This window comes from Oncorhynchus kisutch, linkage group LG9, assembly GCF_002021735.2.
Source record: "Oncorhynchus kisutch isolate 150728-3 linkage group LG9, Okis_V2, whole genome shotgun sequence".
Taxonomy (NCBI): domain Eukaryota; kingdom Metazoa; phylum Chordata; class Actinopteri; order Salmoniformes; family Salmonidae; genus Oncorhynchus; species Oncorhynchus kisutch.
This window is the reverse complement of record NC_034182.2, coordinates 35,267,013-35,292,605: the sequence shown is the minus strand read 5'-3', so window position 1 is coordinate 35,292,605 and position 25,593 is coordinate 35,267,013. Positions and strand designations below refer to the sequence as shown.

Sequence of the window (25,593 nt, the reverse complement as noted above, 5' to 3'; positions counted from 1 at the left end):
AAGCCAAGGTATTGGAGTGGCCATCACAAAGCCCTGACCTCAATCCTACAGAAAATTTGTGGGTAGAACTGAAAAAGCATTTGCGTGCAAGGAGTCCTATAAATCTGACTCAGTTACATCAGCTCTGTCAGGAGGAATGGGCCAAAATTCACCCAATTAATTGTGAGAAGCTTGTGGAAGGCTACCCGAAATGTTTGACCCAAGTTAAACAATTTAAAGGCAATGCTACCAAATACTAATTGAGTGGATGTAAACTTCTGACCCACTGGGAATGTGATGAAAGAAATAAAAGCTGAAATAAATCATTCTCTCTACTATTATTCTGACATTTCACATTCTTAAAATAAAGTTGTGATCCTAACTGACCTAAGACAGGGAATTTTTACTAGGAATAAATGTCAGGAATTGTGAAAAACTGAGTTGAAATGTATTTGGCAAAGGTGTATGTAAACTTCCAACTTCAACTGTAACATTCTGGTCATGAAGTCCAAAGACTGTCAAACTATGCCTTATTTCCACACATTGATCATGTTTGAGCCATATCTTCATATATGGCTCTGGACAAACATGCCAGCCAACCCATTCCATGCCCACAGTCCTTCTGCACTGGCCTCGCACAGTACCTGGTGGCAGGGTGGCGGGGGCTGTCCAGGGCTGAGCTGGAGGACAGTTTACGGGAACTGGAGAAACCGTCAGAGCAGTAAACCTGGTTCAGGACACGGGAGGCTGCAGGGTTTACTGAGGGCACAAAATGGACACAATCACACACATTTAGTGCAAGGATGGAATTTTCATAGAAGCACAAGACATGGGTAGGATAATGTATTGGTTACAGCTTATTGCTTGTGTACTGTAGTTAATCATCTACTGACTACTGAGCCGAGCTGCACTTTACCGGTCTGGTTAAACATTCAAGATATTTGCTGGAACCGTGCTGTGAAGAAAATATCCAAGCCAGCACAGTACAGTTCGGGCACAATAAATGTTAAGAGTACAACTGTGGTCTGATGGTTGGCCATCCACCTGCGATGATCTGCTGTTTAAGCAGGGGGATCAACTGGTCGTGGAGGCGGAGCCTGCGTAGCGCGTCGGCCAGTGATGACTTCAGGAGCATGATCTCATCTTCCTGTGCCTGCAGACGCCCCTCCATCATGGACACACGGTCTGGGTACTCAGCGCTGCTCCCGGACACGTCATCTGTGCAGACGGACCATGACAACAAATCAGGAGACAGTATGGAACCACATGCTGTCAGATCATTTGTGAATATTGGAGAAAATAAGGACAATCAATAGTAGTCTATATCCAACTCCATGCTGTCACTCAATTGGCAGATAGGATTGTCTTCTAGACAAATGACATATAGAAGTGAAGTACTACTATCAATACCAATGCATAGGTTGGATACAACTATAAAATGCAAGATGGAAAAACTTAAAAAGAAGCAAGCAGTAAGACATGACCCTGGTGTTGTAAATACTGCTATTAGCCAGGAAATATTCCTCAAAAGAGACTTCCATTCTGCATGAAGATGCGCCTCCTGACTATAAAGCCAACATCAATGGCCTCATCCAGCACTGTCTACAATTTAAAAGGATGGGATGACACTTCATGAGTCGAGAGAAACATATTTACTTAGGCTACTTGAACATCATGGTACTCTGACGCTGCTAATTTACTGAACTAAGTCCTTTTCCATCACAAAAAGAAGGCAGGAGACTGTTACCACCATTAGTAAAAGAAGGCAGGAGACTGTTACCACCATTAGTAAAAGAAGGCAGGAGACTGTTACCACCATTAGTAAAAGAAGGCAGGAGACTCTTACCACCATTAGTAAAAGAAGGCAGGAGACTCTTACCACCATTAGTAAAAGAAGGCAGGAGACTCTTACCACCATTAGTAAAAGAAGGCAGGAGACTTTTACCACCATTAGTAAAAGAAGGCAGGAGACTTTTACCACCATTAGTAAAAGAAGGCAGGAGACTTTTACCACCATTAGGAGGAAAGAAGGCAGGAGACTTTTACCACCATTAGGAGGAAAGAAGGCAGGAGACTTTTACCACCATTAGTAAAAGAAGGCAGGAGACTCTTACCACCATTAGTAAAAGAAGGCAGGAGACTCTTACCACCATTAGTAAAAGAAGGCAGGAGACTCTTACCACCATTAGTAAAAGAAGGCAGGAGACTTTTACCACCATTAGTAAAAGAAGGCAGGAGACTCTTACCACCATTAGTAAAAGAAGGCAGGAGACTCTTACCACCATTAGTAAAAGAAGGCAGGATACTTTTACCACCATTAGTAAAAGAAGGCAGGAGACTTTTACCACCATTAGTAAAAGAAGGCAGGAGACTTTTACCACCATTAGTAAAAGAAGGCAGGAGACTTTTACCACCATTAGTAAAAGAAGGCAGGAGACTTTTACCACCATTAGTAAAAGAAGGCAGGAGACTTTTACCACCATTAGTAAAAGAAGGCAGGAGACTTTTACCACCATTAGTAAAAGAAGGCAGGAGACTTTTACCACCATTAGTAAAAGAAGGCAGGAGACTTTTACCACCATTAGTAAAAGAAGGCAGGAGACTTTTACCACCATTAGTAAAAGAAGGCAGGAGACTTTTACCACCATTAGTAAAAGAAGGCAGGAGACTTTTACCACCATTAGTAAAAGAAGGCAGGAGACTTTTACCACCATTAGTAAAAGAAGGCAGGAGACTTTTACCACCATTAGTAAAAGAAGGCAGGAGACTGTTACCACCATTAGGAGGAAAGAAGTTAAAGCATATGTTTCTGGTTTTCTCAACCTTTCGCAATTTCCAGCAGCTAAGCAAAAAAAGGAGTGGAATGTTATAATTGTTTATCATGAGGTTGTGTTTAGGGAACAGGGTTTAGCTCAAATGATTGTTAAGTGTCCGCAGACCTACGTTCTCTAAAGTAGTGCACACGTGTGGGGACGGCCTATTCCATGATTCTGGACATGTCTACGTTTTCTGCTAATTTCCTGAGACATTGCAGTAGGAAGACTTGTTAATAATTAGGTGGCGTTTAACAAAAGGATATGAGTCTGTTAGGATATTAATGAGTCGCCACATACTTACATTTGATCTATATGCGTGTACGTTTTGGAATTGGGTCTATTCGATCATGTGTGTTTACTTTTCCAACGAATTCCCTCAGATTTGAAAGCAAAGACGACAGCATTCCTGTAAGTTGCAATGTCATATGAACAATGATCAGACCCCGAGCCAACTGCAGTTTGTTTTCAGTGCGGCCTACAGTACTTTCAGCGTTGTTTGACCACATTTGCTATATTTTAGTGTGTTTAACGTTTCAGGTGTTATTAGTCTTATGCATGGGTTACGCAACAAAATGCTTACTTCCTTCTCGACAATGCAACAACAAAAATAAAAAATAAAGAATAGTAACAAAGTAAATGGCTCCGTAGAATATAATAAGTAAAGGATAATCAACTCAGAGCTCTATGCGTTCTCTGAAAGAAAGAAAAAACGACGTTAATGGTGGCTTCCACGACGCGCTATTCCACGTCGTTCGTTATTTTCCAGAGAACGCATAGAGCCCTGAGTTGATTATCCCTTTTACACCATGGCTATAATTTAGAACATTTACCACTGGGAATGTTTTCATTTGCAGGTAGAAATATGTTAAAACATCCACTGAGGTAGCGCGCAAATTTACTAGAGACGGGACAGTAGTTGCCTTGAAAACCAAACAAACAGAGTTTAGATAACCATCAGTCCTAGCTTGCTATTATTAAAATCTAATGTCAATAAAGTTATCATTTCGACTTTTGCTTTCAAACATAGTCAGTCCATTCTTACATATTCTATTACCATTGAATTATACCTTGCGTTATTTATTTATTTTATTTCACCTTTATTTAACCAGGTAGGCAAGTTGAGAACAAGTTCTCATTTACAATTGCGAACTGGCCAAGATGAAGCAAAGCAGTTCGACACATACAACCCAGAGTCACACATGGAGTAAAGCAAACACACAGTCAATAATACAGTAGAAAAATAAGTCTATATACAATGTGAGCAAATGAGGTGAAATAAGGGAGGTAAAGGTAAAAAAAATATATTTAAAAAAGCCATGGTGGCGAAGTAAATACAATATAGCAAGTAAAACACTGGAATGGTAGATTTGCAGTGGAAAAATGTGCAAAGTAGAAATAGAAATAATGGGGTGCAAAGGAGCAAAATAAATACAGTAGGGGAAGAGGTAGTTGTTTGGGCTAAATTATAGATGGGCTGTGTACAGGTGCAGTAATCTGTGAGCTGCTCTGACAGCTGGTGCTTAAAGCTACTGAGGGAGATACGTGTAGAAAAGGCCCATGGAGTTGGTGGAATAATCCTTTAATTCATTGCCATTTACTCCGCTGGGCCAGGGGCACTTTAATTAAGTCAGGTGGAAATGTCCGACAGATCTCAACTCCATAAAAGGAGGAAATTGCCATCGCCTGATCTCGCTACTTTCTCTTTCTTAACTCCATCTGATCCAAAAGTTATGTGCGTCCATGAATCCACCGACTGTTACCTTTCATCTGAATTATCTGTGGCGATCGGGAGAGTAGGCCATCCAGTTACTGTTAATAGTTATTACCGCGGAGCGCAGCTTCAAACATACTGTGTAATGTGAATTGTCAATGATCACGGCCCTACGGATCCTCATAGGCCAATTATGCAATCGATATGGTTCTTGTGTATTGAAATTAATTATATGTACACATGAAGACAATTGAAAGAGTGAAATGAGAAACGTCATTGTTTGCTAACTGATTGACTTTGATCATGGGGATTATAAATTGTATCACCATTCACTGTTTGTATTCTTTCATGATTTATGATAAATAGTTAGGAGCCTAAATGACTCGCGGATGATTACTATTGACTTCTTAATGAACTGGACTGTTGAATTCCCTAAATTATGTTAATAATGAATGATATGATTTGATCTTTGATTATGAATTTGATTGGATACATGCTATTTGTTTCCTTTGTGATGCAGCACAGACTACTCAGTAAATATACCTCTTTATGGTTAAAGGAATTCCTGCCTCAGTCTCATCCATTCCTCTGTCACCTGACAAGTGATCACCTGTTCACCTTCACTGTCAGTCATCCTACCTGTCCAGCTACCCAAACAGATTCCACTAATCTTTCAATAAGTGTTTCCAGTTTCAGAGATTTTTGTAGTTTGTTCCAGTCATTGGCAGCAGAGAACTGGAAGGAGATGCAGCCAAAGGAGGAATTGGTTTTGGGGGTGACCAGAGAGATATACCTGCTGGAGTGCGTGCTACAGGTGGGTGCTGCTATGGTGACCAGCAAGCTGAGTTAAGGGGGGGCTTTAACTAGCAGGGTCTTGTAGATGACCTGGAGCCAGTGGATTTGGCGACGAGTATGAAGCGAGGGCCAGCCAACGAGAGCGTACAGGTCGCAGTGGTGGGTAGCCTCCATCATTCTTAAATAGAAGAAATTTGGAACCACCAAGGCTCTTCCTAGAGCTGGCCGCCCGGCCAAACTGAGCAATCAGGGGAGAAGGGCCTTGGTCAGGGAGGTGACCAAGAACCCGATGGTCACTAACAAAGCTCCAGAGTTCCTCTGGGGAAATGGGAGAAACTTCCATAAGGACAATCATCTCTGCAGCACTCCACCAACCAGTCCTTTATGGTAGAGTGGCCAGACGGAAGTCACTCCTCAGTAAACGGCACATGACAGCCCGCTTGGGGTTTGCCAAATGGCACCTAAAGAGTCTCAGACCATGAGAAACAACATTTTCTGGTCTGATGAAACCAAGATTGAACTCTTTAGTCTGAATGCCAAGCATCACGTCTGGCGGAAACCTGGCACCATCCCTACGGTGAAGCATGGTGGTAGGAGCATCATGCTGTGGGAAAGTTTTAAAGCAGCAGGGACTGGTAGTCTAGTCAGGATCGAGGCAAAGATTAAACTGTTTTCTGCCCCTCCCAAAAGATAGAATTTGTAGATAATTGGCCCTCTTTCTGGAACTCACCCACAAACAGGACCAAGCCTGGCCTGCTGAGGAGTGACGGACTCCATCCTAGCTGGAGGGGTGCTCTCATCTCATCTACTAACATAGACAGGGCCAGTTAGCAGGCTGTTAGCCAGCCTGCCACTAGCACAGTCAGTGTAGTCAGCTCAACTATCCCCATTGAGACTGTGTTTGTGCCTTGATCTAGTTTGGGCAACACTAAACATGGCAGTGTTCACCTTAGCAATCTCTCTGGAATAAAGACCTCCTCCATTCCTGTCATTATTGAAAGAGATTGTGATATCTCACATCTCAAAATAGGGAGACTTAATGTTAGATCCCTCACTTCCAAGGCAGTTATAGTCAATGAACTAATCACTGATCATAATCTTGATGTGATTGGCCTGACTGAAACATGGTTTAAGCCTGATGAATTTACTGTGTTAAATGAGGCCTCTCCCCTTGGTTACACTAGAGACCATATCCTCTGAACATCCCACAAAGGTGGAGGTGTTGCTAACATAAACGAAAGCAAATTTAAATTCACAAAAAAACTGTTTTCATCTTTTGAGCTTCTTGTCATGAAATCTATGCAGCCTACTCAGTCACTTTTTATAGCTACTATTTTACAGGCCTCCTGGGCCATATACAGCATTCCTCACTGAGTTCCCTGAATTCCTATCGGATCTTGTAGTCATGGCAGATAATATTACAATTTTTGGTGACTAATATTCACCTGGAAAAGTCCACAGACCCACTCCAAAAGGCTTTCAGAGCCATCATCAACTCAGTGGGTTTTGTCCAACATGTCTCCGGACCTACTCACTGCCACAGTCATACTCTGTGGCAGTGTCCGGTTGAATAAATGTTGTGGATCTTAATGTTTTTCCTCATAATCCTGGACTATCGCCCCACCATTTTATTACATTTGTAATCGCAGCAACTAATCTGCTCAGACCCCAAGGATCATCAGAAGGCATGCTATAAATTCTCAGACAAACCAAAGATTCCTAGATGCCCTTCCAGACTCCCTCAACCTACCCAAGGACATCAGAGTACAAAAATCAGTTAACCACCTAACTGAGGAACTCAATTTAACCTTGTGTAATACCCTAGATGCAGTCTCACCCCTAAAAACAAAAAAACATTTGTCATAAGAACCTAGCTCCCTGGTATACAGAAAATACCTGAGCTCTGAAGCAAGCTTCCAGAAAATTAGACCGGAAACAGCGCTACACCAAACTGGAAGTCTTCCGACTAGCTTGGGGTATCAAAGAGCCCTCACTGCTGCTCGATCATCCTATTTTTCGCAAAGCTAACTAAAAAGAAGCATTCCCCAACAGAGGATGGCTTTCACTTCAGCAGTGATAAGTTCATGAACTTCTTTGACGAAAAGATAATGATCATTAGAAAGCAAATTACGGACTCCTCAATTAAATCTGCACAACACTGCCAGGACCTAGGATCAAGGGAGACACTCAAGTGTTTTAGTACTATATCTCTTGACACAATGATGAAAATAGTCATGGCCTCTAAACCTTCAAGCTACATACTGGACCCTATTCCAACTAAGCTACTGAAAGAGCTGCTTCCTGTGCTTGGCCCTCCTATGTTGAACATAATAAACGGCTCTCTATCCACCAGATGTGGACCAAACTCACTAAAAGTGGCAGTAATAAAGCCTTTCTTGAAAAAGCCAAACCTCAAACCAGAAAATATACAAATCGGCCTATACCCGAATCGCCCATTCCTCTCAATTTTTTTTGAAAAAGCTGTTGCGCAGCAACTCACTGCCTTCCTGAAGACAAACAATGTATACAAAACACCTCCGCCTGGTTTTAGACCCAATCATAGCAGAGACTGCACTTGTGAAGGTGGAAAATGACCTTTTAATGGCATCTGTCCTCGTGTTCCTAGACCTGAGTACTGCTATTGATACCGTCGATCACCACCAGCTTTGGGGACGACACAGCTGTACATTTCGATTAAACATGGGGAAGCCCCAAAATTGCCCTACCTGGAAGCCTGTGTTTCAGACATAAGGAAGTGGATGGCTGCAAACTTTCTACTTTTAAACTCGGAAAAAACAGAGATGCTAGTTTTAGGTCCCAAGAAAGAAAGAGATCTTCTGTTGAATCTGACAATTAATCTTCATGGTTGTACAGTTGTCTCAAATAAAACTGTGAAGGACCTCAGCGTTACTCTGGACCCTGATCTCTCTTTTGACGAACTTATCAAGACTGTTTCAAGGACAGCTTTTTTCCATCTACGTAACATTGCAAAAATCAGGAACTTTCTGTCCAAAAATGATGCAGAAAAATTCATCCATGCTTTTGTTACTTCTAGGTTAGACTACTGCAATGCTCTATTTTTTCGGCTACCCGGATAAAGCACTAAATGGCCAAAAGTTGAGAATGACACAAATATTCATTTTCACAAAGTCTGCTGCCTCAGTTTGTATGATGGCAATTTGCATATACTCCAGAATGTTATGAAGAGTGAGAAAATGAATTACAATTAATTGCAAAGACCCTCTTCGGAATGCAAATAAACTGAATCCCCCAAAAACATTTCCACTGCATTTCAGCCCTGCCACAAAAGAACCAGCTGACATCATGTCAGTGATTCTCTCGTTAAAACAGGTGTGAGTGTTGACGAGGACAAGGCTGGAGATCACTCTGTCATGCTGATTGAGTTCGAACAATAGACTGGAAGCTTCAAAAGGAGGGTGGTGCTTAGAATCATTGTTCTTCCTGTCAACCATGGTTACCTGCAAGGAAACACGTGCCGTCATCATTGGTTTACACAAAAAGTGCTTCACAGGCAAGGATATTGCTGCCAGTAAGATTGCACCTAAATCAACCATTTATTGGATCATCAAGAACTTCAAGGAGAGTGGTTCAATTGTTGTGAAGAAGGCTTCAGGGCGCCCAAGAAAGTCCAGCAAGCACCAGGACCATCTCCTAAAGTTTATTCAGCTGCGAGGCACCACCAATACAGCGCTTGCTCAGGAATGGCAGCAGGCAGGTGTGAGTGCATCTGCACGCACAGTGAGGTGAAGACTTTTGGAGGATGGCCTGCTGTCAAGAAGGGCAGCCAAGAAGCCACTTCTCTCTAGGAAAAACATCAGGGACAGATGGATATTCTGCAAAAGGTACAGGGATTGGACTGCTGAGGACTGGGGTAAAGTCCTTTTTTCTGATGAATCCCCTTTCCGATTGTTTGGGGCATCCGGAAAAAAGCTTGTCCAGAGAAGACAAGGTGAGCGCTACCATCAGTCCTGTGTCATGCCAACAGTAAAGCATCCTGAGACCATTCATGTGTGGTGTTGCTTCTCAGCCAAGGGAGTGGGCTCACTCACAATTTTGTTTAAGAACACAGCCATGAATAAAGAATGGTACCAACACATCCTCAGAGAGCAACTTCTCCCAACCATCCAGGAACAGTTCGGTGACAAATCAATGCCTTTTCCAGGATGATGGAGCATTGAGCCATAAGGCAAAAGTGATAACTGAGTGGCTCGGGGAACAAAACATCTGTATTTTGGATCCATGGCCTGGAAACTCCCCAGACCTTAATCTCATTGAGAACTTGTGGTCAATTCTCAAGAGGCGGGTGGACTAACAAAACCCCACAAATTCTGACAAACTCCAAGCATTGATTATGCAAGAATGGGCTGCCATCAGTCAGGATGTGGCCCAGAAGTTAATTGCCAGCATGCCAGGGCGGATTGCAGAGGTCTTGAAAAATAAGGGTCAACACTGCCAATCTTGACTCTTTGCATCAACTTCATGTAATTGTCAATAAAAGCCTGACACTTATGAAATGCTTGTAATTATACTTCAGTATTCCATAGTAACATCTGACAAAAATATCTAAAGACACTGAAGCAGCAAACTTTGTGGAAATTAATATTTGTGTCATCCTCAAGTTTTGGCCACGACTGTACGTTCCTACCGGATAAAGCACTAAATAAACTTCAGTTAGCGCTAAACACGACTGCTAAAATCTTGACGAGAACCAAAATATTTCATCACATTACACTAGCCTCTCTACACTGGCTTCCTCTTAAGGCAAGGGCTGATTTCAAGGTTTTACTGCTAACCTACAAAGCATTACATGGGCTTGCTCCTATCTATCTTTCCGATTTGGTCATGTCGTACATACCTACACGTACGCTACGGTCACAAGACGCAGGCCTCCTTACTGTCCCTAGAATTTCTAAGCAAACAGCTGGAGACAGGGCTTTCTCCTATAGAGGTACATTTTTATGGAATGGTCTGCCTATCCATGTGAGACGCAGACTCGGTCTCAACCTTTAAGTCTTTCCTGGAGACTCATCTCTTCAGTAGGTCATATGATTGAGTGTAGTCTGGCCCAGGAGTGTGAAGGTGAACGGAAAGGCTCTGGAGCAGCAATCCGCCCTTGCCGTCTCTGCCTGGCCGGTTCCCTTCTCTCCACTGGGATTCTCTGCCACAAACCGTATTACAGGGGCTGAGTCAGTGGCTTATTGGTGCTCTTCCATGCCGTCCTTAGGAGGGGTGCATCACTTGAGTGGGTTGAGTCACTGACGTAGTCTTCCTGTCCGGGTTGCCCAGAAGAGGACTGGCCACCCCTCATAGCCTGGTTCCTCTCTAGGCATCTTCCTAGGTTTCAGCCTTTCTAGGGAGTTTTTCCTAACCACCGTGCTTCTACACCTGCATTGCTTGCTGTTTGGGGTTTTAGGCTGGGTTTCTGTACAGCACTTTGTGACATCAGTTGATGTAAGAAGGGCTTTATAAATACATTTGATTTATTGATTGATTGAACAGAGCAAAGTACAGAGAGATCCTTGATGAAAACCTGCTCCAGAGCACTCACGACCTCAGACTGGGGCGAAGGTTCACCTTCCAATAGGACAACGACCCGAAGCACACAGCAAAGACAACGCAGGAGTGGCATCGGAACAAGTCTCTGAATGTCCTTCAGTGGCCCAGCTAGAGCCCGGACTTGAACCCGATCTAACATCTCTGGAGAGACCTGAAAATAACTGTGCAGCAATGCTCCCCATCCAACCTGACAGAGCTTGAAATGATTTGCAGAGAAGAATGGGAGAAACTACCCAAATACATGTGTGCCAAGCTTGTAGCGTCATACACAAGAAGACACAGGGCTGTAATCGCTGCCAAAGGTGCTTCAACAAAGTACTGAGTAAAGGGTCTGAAAACTTGTGTAAATGTGATAATAATTTTTTGTGTATACATTTGCAAAAATGTCTAAAAGCCTGTTTTTGCTTTGTCATTATGGGGTATTGTGATGTCATTATGGGGTATTGTGATGTCATTATGGGGTATTGTGATGTCATTATGGGGTATTGTGATGTCATTATGGGGTATTGTGATATCATTATGGGGTATTGTGAAATCATTATGGGGTATTGTGAAATCATTATGGGGTATTGTGATATCATTATGGGGTATTGTGATATCATTATGGGGTATTGTGATATCATTATGGGGTATTGTGATATCATTATGGGGTATTGTGAAATCATTATGGGGTATTGTGAAATCATTATGGGGTATTGTGATATCATTATGGGGTATTGTGATATCATTATAGGGTATTGTGATATCATTATGGGGTATTGTGATATCATTATGGGGTATTGTGATATCATTATGGGGTATTGTGATATCATTATAGGGTATTGTGATATCATTATGGGGTATTGTGATATCATTATGGGGTATTGTGATATCATTATGGGGTATTGTGATATCATTATGGGGTATTGTGATATCATTATGGGGTATTGTGATATCATTATGGGGTATTGTGATATCATTATGGGGTATTGTGATATCATTATGGGGTATTGTGATATCATTATGGGGTATTGTGTGTAGATTGATGGGGGGGAAACAATTTAATACATTTCAGAATAAGGCAGTAACGTAACAAAATATGGAAAAAGTCATAGGGTCTGAATACTTTCCGAAGGCAATGTATGTTTACTATAGCTTAATGAGGCAATAAAAATAAACTATGACAAAAAAGAAAGGGCATTTAGTTGAATAAACTGTTTTCAACATTGACAATAACTTGACCAAATAATTATTCAAACTACAAAAATGTGACTAAGACAATGATATTTTGGTCAAACTGACCAAATCAAAAGAGTGCCAAAATGAACACTGCTAGTGTGCAGGCGTAGTTGTCCCAGTAAAACTGGATCTAGGAAGATGGCAGCAACCACCAAACGGTGGTATGCGAATGTGAGTAGATTCCGTTGAAAACAACGGTCGGCCATCTTAAATTAATGTTATTTTTTACAAATTGAAATGAAAATACTACTCCTATTACAGACCAAGCGGTAAAGCTTCATATGACACCATTTTTTGCTTGTAGCACCTACAGATAAAACTTAATGGAGTCTTAAAGGAGCCCTGGGTAAGGCTGATGTATAATAAATATGCAAACTTTGATAAATTATTTCTAAATTATGCTTTTAGATACAAAATGTAAAATATTGTCAACAACCTTTCCTCCAGAAGGCTATTCTATGGATTACATTTTGCGAAAATCCCCAAAAACTGGAAATTCTCATAATCAAGTCACGGATCTTATCGTTTTCTTAATGGTAAGCAAGTGACTCACAGCATGATACTTTCTCTTTACTTTGTCCCTAACCCTTTGCCTACTGTCACCACAGCTGGTATAACCTATGCTCTACTGAATCCATCCACTGTAGCAGTTAAGCTATCATTTAACAGTCATTGTTGTTGATACTAAGTATTTGTTACTCCAAGTGTGCTCATTTCCATTGGGAGGAGGAGTGGTTCTCACTGAGTGCCTCTCACCTACTTACTAGTGAGCACTGGGTGAAGCGTTTCCTAAAAGATCCTAGAGCACTTGACTGTTTTGCCTTGTTTGGCTCGTAAGGAAAAACGACACTTTAAACAGTTGGATAAGAATGCAGTGGCCAAGCGAACATGCAAACCATCACCAGAGGAGAAACAGTTCTGCTTAACGACTTGAAAGCATGAAAATATCCCTCGCCTTGAAGCCTGCAATAAAAATATCTATATTTTCAGTTTCCAGTGATGTCTTCAAATCAATACACCTGCCCGCACACCCGCCCGCACACCCGCCCGCACACCCACCCGCACACCCGCCCGCACACCCGCCGACACCCACCCGCACACTTTTGTATGCAATCTCTGAAACCAGAACCATGGCTTCAGTCAACCCACACACACACACACGCACACCCACACACCCACCCACACGACGACCAGAACCATAGCTCCAGTCCATACACAATGGAGTCATTGAGCCTTGCCGGAAGGAAGACTCTCTCTGCAGTCTGTGTTCAGACCGAGACTGAACCAGCCGTCTACAGGGCCAGACCAAGCCTCTCACTGGAAACACACCACACAGACAGAACAACAGCAGCTATGGAAGATGATACAGAAATACATTTACATTACATTTGAGTCATTTAGCAGACGCTCTTATCCAGCGCAACTTATAGTTAGTGCATTCCTCTTAAGGTAGCTAGGTGTAACAACCACATATCACAACCATAGCAACTTTATTGAGGAAAAATGTACTATCAGCGAAGTCAGTGCTAGTAAAGGGAAAATAGACAAGTGCGAGTGTTAGTGAACAATACATGAAAAGAGAGAATGCAGTGTTACGCACTATACTGTGTTTTGATAACACTACATACATAATTGTTCTTGCCGTTTAAATTCCACGCTGAGGCGAACTGTAGCTGAACTCAATGAACTTGGTCATGATGACATACATAGGCAAACACGTGACTTCACACACTTGTTTGAAGAGGTCTTGAATGTAGCAGGAGAGCAAGAATCTCTAATCAAGGACAGGAAACACCTGACTCAAGTGGTTGAGTTAGGGCACTAAAGAATGTTGACATTCGCCAGCACCGTGAAGAGTAGATGCTCTGTGGCCTACAGATAATAAACCAACGAGGAGATCTAATCTCAGAGTGTATACTAAACAACACAGTATGGGATACAGAATTAATGCTGCAATATCTAACTTTTTGGGCGACCCGACCAAATTCACGTATAAATGTGAGTCATAGATCTGTCATTCTCATTGAAAGCATGTCTAAGAAACAGTTGATCTCTTCTATGTGCGTTATTTCTATCCTTAAGTTTAGTTTGTTTTTTATTTATGTTTTTGCAGACGAGCTTCCAACTAGAGGTCGACTGATTAATCGGAATGGCCGATTAATTAGGGCTGATTTCAAGTTTTCATAACAATCGGAAATCGGTATTTTTGGACACCGATTTTGCCCCATTTTTTTTTTTACACCTTTATTTTATATTTATTTAACTAGGCAAGTCAGTTAAGAACACATTCTTACTTTCAATGACGGCCTAGGAACGGTGGGTTAACTGCCTCATTCAGGTGCAGAACGACAGATTTTCACCTTGTCAGCTCGGGGGATTCAGTCTTGTAACCTTACAGTTAACTAGTCCAACGCTCTAACTACCTGCCTCTCATTGCATCCCACGAGGAGACTGCCTGTAACGAGAATGCAGTAAGCCAAGGTAAGTTGCTAGCTAGCATTGTCAATGTGTACCTAACCATGAACATCAATGCCTTTCTTAAAATCAATACACAGAAGTATGTATTTTTAAACCTGCATATTTAGCTAAAAGAAATCCAGGTTAGCAGGCAATATTAACCAGGTGAAATTGTGTCACTTCTTGCGTTCATTGCTCGCAGAGTCAAAGTGTATATGCAACATTTGGGCCGCCTAATTAGCCAGAATTTTACGTAATTATGACACAACATTGAAGGTTGTGCAATGTAACAGGAATATTTAGACTAATGGATGCCACCCGTTAGATAAAATACGAAACGGTTCCATATTTCACTGAAAGAATAAACGTCTTGTTTTCGAGATGATAGTTTACGGCTCGTATTTCTGTGTGTTATTATGTTATAACTAAGTCTATGATTTGATAGAGCTGTCTGACTGTTTCATTATTTATTTGAGGCTAAATTTATTTTTATTGATGTATTATATTAAGTTCAAATAAGTGTTCATTCAGTATTGTTGTAATTGTCATTATTACAAATAAAAAATAAAACATGTAAAAATCGTCCGATTAATCGGTATCGGCGTTAAAATCATAAATCGGTCAAACTCTACTTCAAACAGCTGAAAATACAATATTTTTGTTATGGAAAATATATTTCACAGCTGTTTAGATGGTATAATAATTCTCTACAGAATGACTGCTTGTTTTGTCACAAACAGAAACTAGGAAATGGCGGAGTTATTTCTGCATACTGCACCTTTAAATAGAACACAAGTATTTACATTTTAGGCCTATCTCTATGGAATGGAGACACATTAGCCTCTGTTCCAATCCACTGACTTGAAACCTAAATGAAAAGCCAGTCTTTCAACTCCCATCGTTTTTGGCAAACCTCAGCTGATTCGATCAACTGCAAAGCATGAAGTTGAGACTTGTGGCCGAAAATTTTAACAGTTAGATATGAGAAACAGCTGGGAGAGAGAAGAGATTACAATGGACTGTGTGTACTGTTAATGATCACTGAAACATGATCTATTTTATTTACCTCCCAATTCAGACAAACACTTCCATGCAATCGTTCTCACTTTCTCTGCCTCGTTTTTTCTTGCGTGCACACACACACACACACACACACACAAACAAAAGCACTCAAAGCACCAACACTCCCACAATCCAAACCCAGAGTGTTTCTGCAGGAAAGAGGCTTAACGTCATATACAAAATGACTCACGCAACCTTTACACAGGGCAAAAATCATATGACAGTGTATAATGTAGAGGTTGTCTTGATTTATCTCAGATTGTGTGGGCCTGCACCTCTGAATAATGGGTCTTTAGTCAGTATAGTTATCATATTTAAATAAACACAGAAATTAAGTTATTATACAGTATTACTGCTATTATCTGTGGCGAATGGAACAAGACTAGCATTAAATGCCAAAACTCACAGATCTGAGCAACCGTGGCTATGAGTCAGAAATCAAATCCCAAGGGGGTTTGAAAGATGAAGCCAAGAATGTGGACAGAATCTTGAGCCATTGCATAAATTACAATGTAATATACACTGAACAAAAATATAAATGCAACATGCAACAATTTCAAAGATTTTACTGAGTTACAGGTGATGAAGCCAGATGTGGAGGTCCTGGGCTGGCATGGTTACACGTGGTCTGCGGTTGTGAGGCCGGTTGGATGTACTGACAAATTCTCCAAAACGACGTTGGAGGCGGCTTATGGTAGAGAAATTAACATTAATTTCTCTGGCAACAGCTCTGGTGGACATTCCTGCAGTCAGCATGCGCCAATTGCACGCTCCCTCAAAACTTGAAACATCTGTGGCATTGTGTTGTGTGACAAAACTGCACATTTTAGAGTGGCCTTTTGCCCCCAGCACAAGGTTCACCTGTGTAACAATCATGCTGTTTAATCAGCTTGTTGATATGCCACACATCTCAGGTGGATAGATTATCTTGGCAATGGAGAAATGCTTTTGTGCATATGGAACATTTCTGGGATTTTTTATTTCAGCTCATGAAACATTGGACCAACATTACATGTTGCATTTATATTTTTGTTCAGAGTATTTAAGGTTTGCCTGGTTTTATTACCGCTGCTATTGCTAATGCTAACCATTAAAACTGCCACCACCAGTACAACCTTTAATAAAGAGTTCCATTTCAATATGTGTACCTACAAAAGCAGTGTGGTACGTAAAGGGAACACATTTTACAAAACTGGGTGAGACCGTAACCATTATAAAAAAGGTACACTGCTGGCCACTTGCAGGCACAAAAGGCACAGTTGGGAACTTGCAGAACTACTGTACATTGCATTGTTGCAGCAGGTACTGCAGGTCTGCACTCTCAAAGGATAGATTGGTTACTGTACGATACCTTATCATTCTTCATTCATTTGTGAACTGAAGGAACTGTTGCAGTCTTAGGCACAACCCATCTTTCAGGGGGACGTTCAAGAACGTAGCCAATAGCACTCCTGAACACATCGGGAAGTAATTAGTGGTTTGTGTTCTTGGTCTGTTTTTAGGGGAGGTATGGTATTTATGGTTGTGAACGGGAGCCGGAGCAACAGATGGGAATAGAATGTCCAGGAAGTAAAAAGGAAGAGGGGTTTATGTTTCCTCTAGAGCAGGCCTGGGCAACTACTGTCCTCGGGGGCCTGATTGGTGTCACACTTTTGCCCCAGTCCCAGCTAACACACCTGACTCCAATAATCAACTAATCATGATCTTCAATTTAAAATGCAATTCATTTAAAATCAGCTGCGTCCTCAGGCCCCCGAGGACTGGAATTGCCCAGACCTGCATCTAGCGCAATAATGAACACTGGAGAGGGTTGTTTGCTCACACACACACACACCCAGCTGCCTTGTCACAAATTTCCAAGCTTCTATTTTTTCTGTCCATTTTTTCTCTCCAGCTTCTGTTTTTTCTGTTTTTTTCTCATGACAAGCCAAGGCCCGTGGGTGAGTCCCAAAGGAAGCTGGAGAGGAACACACACATGCACAACGACTGAACTGGAGGGGGCTGGAAGCAATCTGGAGTGCTGGAGTGGAGTGTGGTATCTGGTCTGATTGAATGTTGGAGCCACTCTCACATCTTCTTCTTTTTATTCCTTTCTCTCTGGCTTTCTGTTCCTTTCTCTCATCATACACACATCCATTCTCTCCCTCAATCCATTTTAAAATCAAGTAAAGCTGGAAATAGTTTCTTGACGAAGCAGTGCTTGGCTAAAAGTAGTAAAATACACAACTACATTCCCCATTCATTATTTATGGTGACTTTATGAAAGTGATGCCAACTCAAACAACGCCTCAACAAACTGTTATTCCAGGGATCAGTTTAAGCGACTGTTTGTATAGAGTTGGACACCATTTTACCAAGAAATATCAGAACCATAACATCACACTGATGAAAACTGATAAACAACGATACTGGTAGGAAAAGAAAACAACACAATTACGCTTTACGCCGCGGATGGTTATATTTGGACCCCCAAGTTCTCTGAGCATAAATGGACATTATATAACACACTGTAAACACATCAGGAAATCAGCCCCAAGTGATTTTGATTTAAGAAATTGTGATCAAAAAACAAAATGTAAGCAAGGTTTGAAATGATTATGTTTTAGTCAAACATTCTACATGTTTGGGCTTCTTGCAGTCAATTTGCAGTCCACAAATTATTTGTAATTAGAGTGCATTCGGAAAGTATTCAGACCCCTTGACTTTTTCCACATTTTTCGACGCTACAGCCTTATTCTGAAATAGATTTGTTTCTCATCAATCTACACACAATACCCCATAATGAAAAAACCAAAACAGTTTTGGGGAAATTTTTGCAAATGTATCAAAAAAAATGAAATATCACATTTACATAATAAGTAAGCTCTGTCAGGTTGGATGTGGAGCATCGATGCACAGCTATTTTCAGGTCTCCCCAGAGATGTTTGATCAGTTTCAAGTCCGGGCTCTGGCTGGGCCACTCAAGGACATTTCAGAGACCTGTCCCGAAGTCACTCCTGCATTGTCTTTGCTGTGTGCTTAGGGTCATTGTCCTGTTGGAAGGTGAACCTTTGCCTCAGTCTGAGGTCCTAATCGCTCTGGAGTAGGTTTTCATCAAGGATCTCTCTGTACTTTGCTCCGTTCATCTTACCCTCGATCCTGAATAGTCTCCCAGCCCCTGCCGCTGAAAAACATCCCCACAGCATGATGCTGCCACCACCATGCTTCACTGTAGGGATAGTGCCAGGTTTCCTCCAGACGTGACGCTTGGCATTCAGACCAAAGAGTTCAATCTTGGTTTCATCAGACCAGAGAATCTTGTTTATCATTGTCTGAGAGTCCTTTAGGTGCCTTTTGGCAAACTCCAAGCGGGCTGTCATGTGCATTTTATTGAGGAGTGGATTCCGTCTGGCCACTCTACCATAAAGGCCTGTTTGGTGGAATGCTGCAGAGAGGGTTGTCCTTCTGGCAGGTTCTCCCATCTCCACAGAGGAACTCTGGAGCTCTGTAAGTGTGACCATCGGGTTCTTGGTCACCTCCCTGACCAAGACCCTTCTCCCCGGATTGCTCAGTTTGGCCAGCTCTAGGAAGAGTCCTGGTGGTTCCAAACTTGTTAAATTTAAGAATGATGGAGGCCACTGAGTTCTTGGGGACTTTCAATGCTGGAGAAATGTCTTGGTACACTCCCTCAAATATGTGCATCGACACAATCCTGTCTCGGAGCTCTACGGACAATTCCTTTCGACCACATGGCTTGGTTTTTGCTCTGACATGCACTGTCAACTGTGGAACCTTACATATAGACTGGTGTGTGCGCCTTTCCAAATCATGTCCAATCAATTGAATGATCAATGGAAACTGGATGCACCTGAGTTCAATTGAGTCTCATAGCAAACAGTCTGCATATTTTAGTAAATAAGGTATCTGTTTTTAATTTTTTATAAAATTTGCAAAAATGTCTAAAAACCTGTTTTGACATTATGGGGTATTGTGTGTAGATTGATGAGGATTTTGTTTTATTTAATCCATTTTAGAAGGAGGCTGTAACTTAAGAATTGGGGTGGCAGCCTAGTGGTTAGAGCTTTGGGCCATTAACCGAAAGGTTGCTGGATCAAATCTCCTAGCAGACAAGGTAAAAATCTGTCGTTCTGCCCCTGAACAAGCCAGTTAACCTACTGTTCCCCAGTAGGCCGTCATTGTAAATAAGAATTTGTTCTTAACTGACTTGACTAGTTAAATAATGGTTAAATAAATGTTTAAAAAATGTAAAGAAATGTGTACGAGTCAAGGTGTCTGAAATACTTTGTATGAACTGTACGTTCCGCCCCCCCCGACCATCTGCTCAAGAAAAACAAATCTATAAAAATAGGCCCGCGCCTGAATCTAGTTGATGATCCCTGGTGTAGAGCCATTTACCGCCCACAAGACCTCAGATGGCCCAGGCCACTCGGCCCAGAAAAGAGTGGAAATGAGAGAAACATCATCTAGATGTGTTATGGTATCTGTTCTCCTTGTGCTGAAACTGTTCTGGATTGACTTGTGTTTGTCATATGTCCATGTGCTTCTGTGTTGTGATGTCTGTCTTGTCCTGTGATTTAATGTTTTTAGTTTATTTATTTTTTATTGCACAGCACTCAGTTCTCAGTTATCACTGGCCAGGCCAGACTCACCTAGATAAATAAAAGGTTAAACATTTAACATAAAGATTTTGCCCAGGCTAACTTTTTGAAGAACTGTAGTTTAATTAAAAGGAAAAAGTACTTATTAATCGAGGTTTGAATTGGTGTCAAAGTAGCGGTTTTGTGGCTATAAGGACGTTTTCGTTTCCATCTTTATGTTTTATAGATGCTTTTTCGAGTCTTAATAATTTGGTATTTTCTTATCTTGATGTCTCCAAAGTCCTTACTTGCAATCTAACCTCAACAGATTGTTCGACTGATTTATCACTGTTACGTCATTTGTGGTTGAAACAGTCTTAATCGAGACGTGACGGTTATTTTCCATCCCAGACTCTCAAGAGTAAGGATTGACAGCACACACACACACACACTTCCCACATTTCACCCACCCTTTGTCAACTCCTTTCCAGTGATGCACCGTGGCTGGTGGCATTCACCACCTACAGAGAGCGTCTGTCCCCGTCACTTGTCCCCAGGACCCATGTCATCACGAGCATGATGCCACCACAATACATCCTGTGCCTATACTTTACACTTCTGCACGAGCCGTGGGCGATGCAGTCTTCCATCTAACTTTTCACACTGAACCGAAACAGAGAGATATAGCTACATTACAGCAGAACACACTGACAGACTCAGCCCCACCTGCGAATATATGCAGGGAAATGAACTGTCTGCTGCTATAACTCCCTGTCTAAAGTTTAATAGAAAACGCTGCTCTATGATCATATCTTATTATCGTATGAGAAAATTCAGAGTAGCATTGTCTGATGGAAAAGTGTGGACTTTCGTCAGTTGCTCAACCTACATCAATCCTTGACACACCAAAGCCTGCAGTAGAATACTCTATATTTGATACTCGCTGAAGATTAAACGTTGGTCGCAAATATTGAAGCTAAACACAAGATTAAGAGGATTAAAACAAATCTGAAAATAAACATTAAACACCCACAGAGATTTCTCTTGAGCTGTTTGGGGTCAACACAGTGTCACTAAACTTAAATCGGAGGGAAATTTTGCAAGAGCATTCTTGCTTTGAATGCAGATAAAGCGATCTCTCACTCACACACAGACGATGGTAATGCAAAGGAGATGCTGGATATAGTCAACCATGTCAAAAGCACCCGCATTTTTTCTCATGTGTAGATAAAGCAAGTTATGAACAAACCTTTTACCGACTACTGCAATGAAAACCATAACCAAATGAAGACGTCCAGATAGAAGCAAGCTATCTGACGTTCTCAGACCCTAATCAACAGCGCTTTGTGACAGGACAGCATGGAATTATCAAGTAGCTATGGGGGAGAGACATTTGTGATTTTATGGACAGTTCAGCCTAATACCCACAATCCCTAACAGTAAACTCAATGACAGCCCACTGACAGTCCCATCCTGCTGACTGAATAAAACATAGTGCTGATCTGATGGCAGTTTCACTTTGTAAGTCATAAATAGCTGAGGTTAGAATTGCTGTAGGTTAAGCTGATCCCAGATCTATGCTTAGTGGGACTTATTCTAGTTAGCTGTGAGTGAAACATACTAGAGGTCGACCGATTATGATTTTTCAACGCAGATACAGATTATTGGAGGACCAAAAAAAAGCCTATACCAATTAAAATTGGTTGATATATATATATATATATATATATATATATATATATATATATATTTGTAATAATGACAATTACAACAATACTGAATGAACACTTATTTTAACTTAATATAATACGTAAATAAAATCTATTTAGTCTCAAATAAATAATGAAACATGTTCAATTTGGTTTAAATAATGCAACAACAAAGTGTTGGAGAAGAAAGTAAAAGTGCAATATGTGCCATGTAAAAAAGCTAATGCTTAAGTTCCTTGCTCAGAACATATGAAAGCTGGTGGTTCCTTTTAACATGAGTCTTCAATATTCCCAGTTAAGAAGGTTTAGGTTGTAGTTTTTATCGGTCTATTTCTCTATACCATTTGTATTTCATAGACCTTTGGCTATTGGATGTTCTTATAGGGATTATACTATTGCCAGCCTAATCTCAGTAGTTGATAGGCTTGAAGTCATCAACAGCGCTGGTCTTCAAACATTGCGAAGAGCTGCTGGTAAACACAGGAAAGTGCTGTTTGAATGAATGCTTATTGACCATAACCTGTTGTTTAGAAAACTATAATTTCGAAAACAAAATGTTAATTCTTTCAGTGAAATACGGAACCGTTACGTATTTTGTCGAATATTGCTGTTACATTGCACAACCTTCAATGTTATGTCATAATTATATAAAATTCTGGCAAATTAATTACAGTCTTTGTTAGGAAGAAATGGTCTTCACACAGTTCGCAACGAGCCAGGCGGTCCAAGCTGCTGCATATACCCTGACTCTGCTTGCACTGAACGCAAGAGAAGTGACACAATTTCCCTGGTTAATACTGCCTGCTAACATGAATTTCTTCACTAAATATGCAGGTTTAAAAAATATACTTGTGTATTGATTTTAACTTCTTGGTGACAGGGGGCAGTATTTTCACATCCAGATGAAATGCATGCCCAAATTCAACTTCCTGCTACTCATCCCCAGAAGATAAGATATGCATATTATTAGTAGATGAGGATAGAAAACACTCTGAAGTTTCTAAAACTGTTTGAATCATGTATGTGAGTACAACAGAACTTATTTAGCAGGCGAAACCCCGAGGACAAACCATTCAGATTTTTTCAGATTCAGATTTTCTCTTTTCAATGGATTTTCATTGGGAATCCAGATTTCTAAGGGACCTTCTTGCAGTTCCTATCGCTTCCACTGTATGTCAACAGTCTTTAGAAATTGGTTGAGGTTTTTCCTTTGTGTAATGAAGAAGTACGGCCTTCTTGAACGAGGGTAACTTATAGTGTACTGTTAGATAGAGGTGCGTGACCAGAAAACATGCTACAGGTTGTTTTCCTCCTGTATTGAACACAGATCATCCCGTCTTCAATTTTATCTATTATTTACGTAAAAAATACCTAAAGTTGTATTACAAAAGTAGTTTGAAATGTTTTGGCAAAGATTACAGGTAACTTTTGAGATATTTTGTAGTCAAATTGCGCAAGTTGGAAACTGTGTTTTTCTGGATCAAATGCGCCAAATAAATGGACACTTTGGATATATATTGACGGAATTAATCGAAACAAAAGGACCATTTGTGATGTTTATGGGACATATTGGAGTGCCAACTAAAGAAGCTCGTCAAAGGTAATGCATGAATTATATTTTTATTTCTGCGCTTTGTGTCGCGCCTGCAGGGTTGAAATATGCTTCTCCCTCTTTGTTTACTATGGTGCTATCCTCAGATAATAGCATCGTTTGCTTTCGCCGAAAAGCTTTTTTGAAATCTGACATGTTGGCTGGATTCACAACAAGTGTAGCTTTAATTTGCTATCTTGCATGTGTGATTTCATGAAAGTTTGATTTTTAAAGTAATTTATTTGAAATTGGCGCTCTGCATTTTCACTGGCTTTTGGCCAGGTGGGATGCTAGCGTCCCACATATCCCAGAGAGGTTTTTAAGAAAGGCATTGATGTTTATGGTTAGGTTCATTGTGCTTTTTTCACAAATGCGCTTTTGTTAAATCATCAACCGTTTGGCGAAGTAGGCTGTGATTTGATGATAAATTAACAGGCACCGCATTGATTATATGCAATGCAGGACAAGCTAGTTATTCTAGTAATATCATCAACCATGTGTAGTTAACTAGTGATTATGGTGAGATTAAACTTATCTTATAAAAATAATCAATGCTAGCTAGCACCTTACCTTGGCTCCTTGCTGCACTCGCAAAACAGGTGGTCAGACTGCCACGCAGTCTCCTCGTGGATTGCAATGTAATCAGCCATAATCGGCATCCAAAAATGACGATTACCGATTGTTATGAAAACTTGAATCGGCCTTAATTAAATCAGCCATGCGAATAATCGGTCGACCTCTAAAACATACTGACAGACAGGCATTACCCACAGTTGCAAACCGCCGTCTGCCTCTCCATGTGATATTGGGCCCGTTAGATATTGCGACTTTAAAGGCGAGTCGAGACTGATTGATCTACAAATCATAACTAACTAACTACTCAATATTATTTGTAGATCAGTCAGTCACAATTTACTCAACATATACTGCACTGACACAAATGACTGTTGATTGGTTGAAAGAAATTGATAATAGAAGATTGTGGGAACTCTACTGTTAGATTTCAGTGCAGCCTTGGATATTATTGACCATAACCTGTTGTTTAGAAAACATGATTTATGGCTTTTCAACCTGGATCCAGAGCTATATATCTAATATAACACAGAGGATTTTCTTTCATGGAAGTCTCTATAATTTCAAACATGTAGGGTGTGGTGTACCGCAGGGCAGCTCTCTAGGCCCTCTACTCTTTTCTATTTTTACCAATGACCTGCCACTGGCATTAAACAAAGCCTTTGTGTCCATGTATGCTGATGATTCAGCCATTTTCGTGTCAATAACCACAGCTAATGAAGTCCCTGAAACCCTAAACAAATAGATGCAGTCTGTTTCGGAATGGGTGGTATTAATAAACTGGTCCTGAACGTCTCTAAAACTAGGAGCATTGTATTTGGTACAAATCAGTTCCTAAGCTCTTGACCTCAGCTGGATCTGGTAATGATTGGTGCGGCTGTTGAACAAGTTGAGGAGACTAAATGACTTGCTGTTACCTTAGATTGTAAATGTCATGGACCAAAACATATAGATTCAATGGTTGTAAAAATGGGGAGAGGTCTTTCCATAATAAAAGAGATGCTCTGCTTTTTTGACACCACACATAAAAAAAGCAAGTCCTGCAGGCTCTAGTTATATCTTATCTTGATTATTGTCCAGTCATGTGGTTAAGTGCTGCAAAGAAAGACCTAGTTAAGCTATAGCTGGCCTAAAACAGAGCGGCACATCTTGCTCTACATTGTAATCAGAGGGCTGATATAAATACTATGCATGCAAGTCTCTCTTGGCTAAGAGTTGAGGAGAGACTGACTGCATCACTTCTTTTTATTAGAAACATTAATGTATTGAACATTCCAAATTGTTTGCAGTCAACTTACACACGGCTCTGACACACACACTTACCCCACCAGACATGCCAGAAGGGGTCTTTTCACAGTCTCCAAATTCAAGAACGCATTCAGTATTATAGAGCCATTAGTGTATGGAACTCCCTTCCATCTCATATTGCTCAAATGAACAGCAAACCTGGTTTCAAAAAACAGATATATCAACCCCTCACAGGACACAACGCTTCTACCTTATTTGACCTAGATATTGTGTGAATGTA

At 40.9% G+C, this 25,593-nt stretch overlaps 1 protein-coding gene across 7 annotated transcripts in view; it reads right to left on the bottom strand.

Moving 5' to 3' along the window:
- Nucleotides 1-25,593, bottom strand: part of LOC109897112 (echinoderm microtubule-associated protein-like 3) — a 46,352-nt gene that overhangs the window by 19,149 nt on the left and 1,610 nt on the right. For 3 of the 7 annotated variants that reach the window (XM_031832489.1, XM_020491665.2, XM_020491666.2), the window contains exons 2-3: nucleotides 1,024-1,197; nucleotides 624-738 (exon numbers count right to left, since the gene is read on the bottom strand). In XM_031832489.1, the coding sequence (XP_031688349.1) occupies nucleotides 624-738; nucleotides 1,024-1,197 (289 nt within the window). Of the gene's footprint in view, nucleotides 1-623; nucleotides 739-895; nucleotides 1,198-3,096; nucleotides 3,211-25,593 lie in introns of those variants that run through there. The other 4 variants (XM_031832491.1, XM_031832493.1, XM_031832494.1 and 1 more) reach the window with 4 other exon arrangements.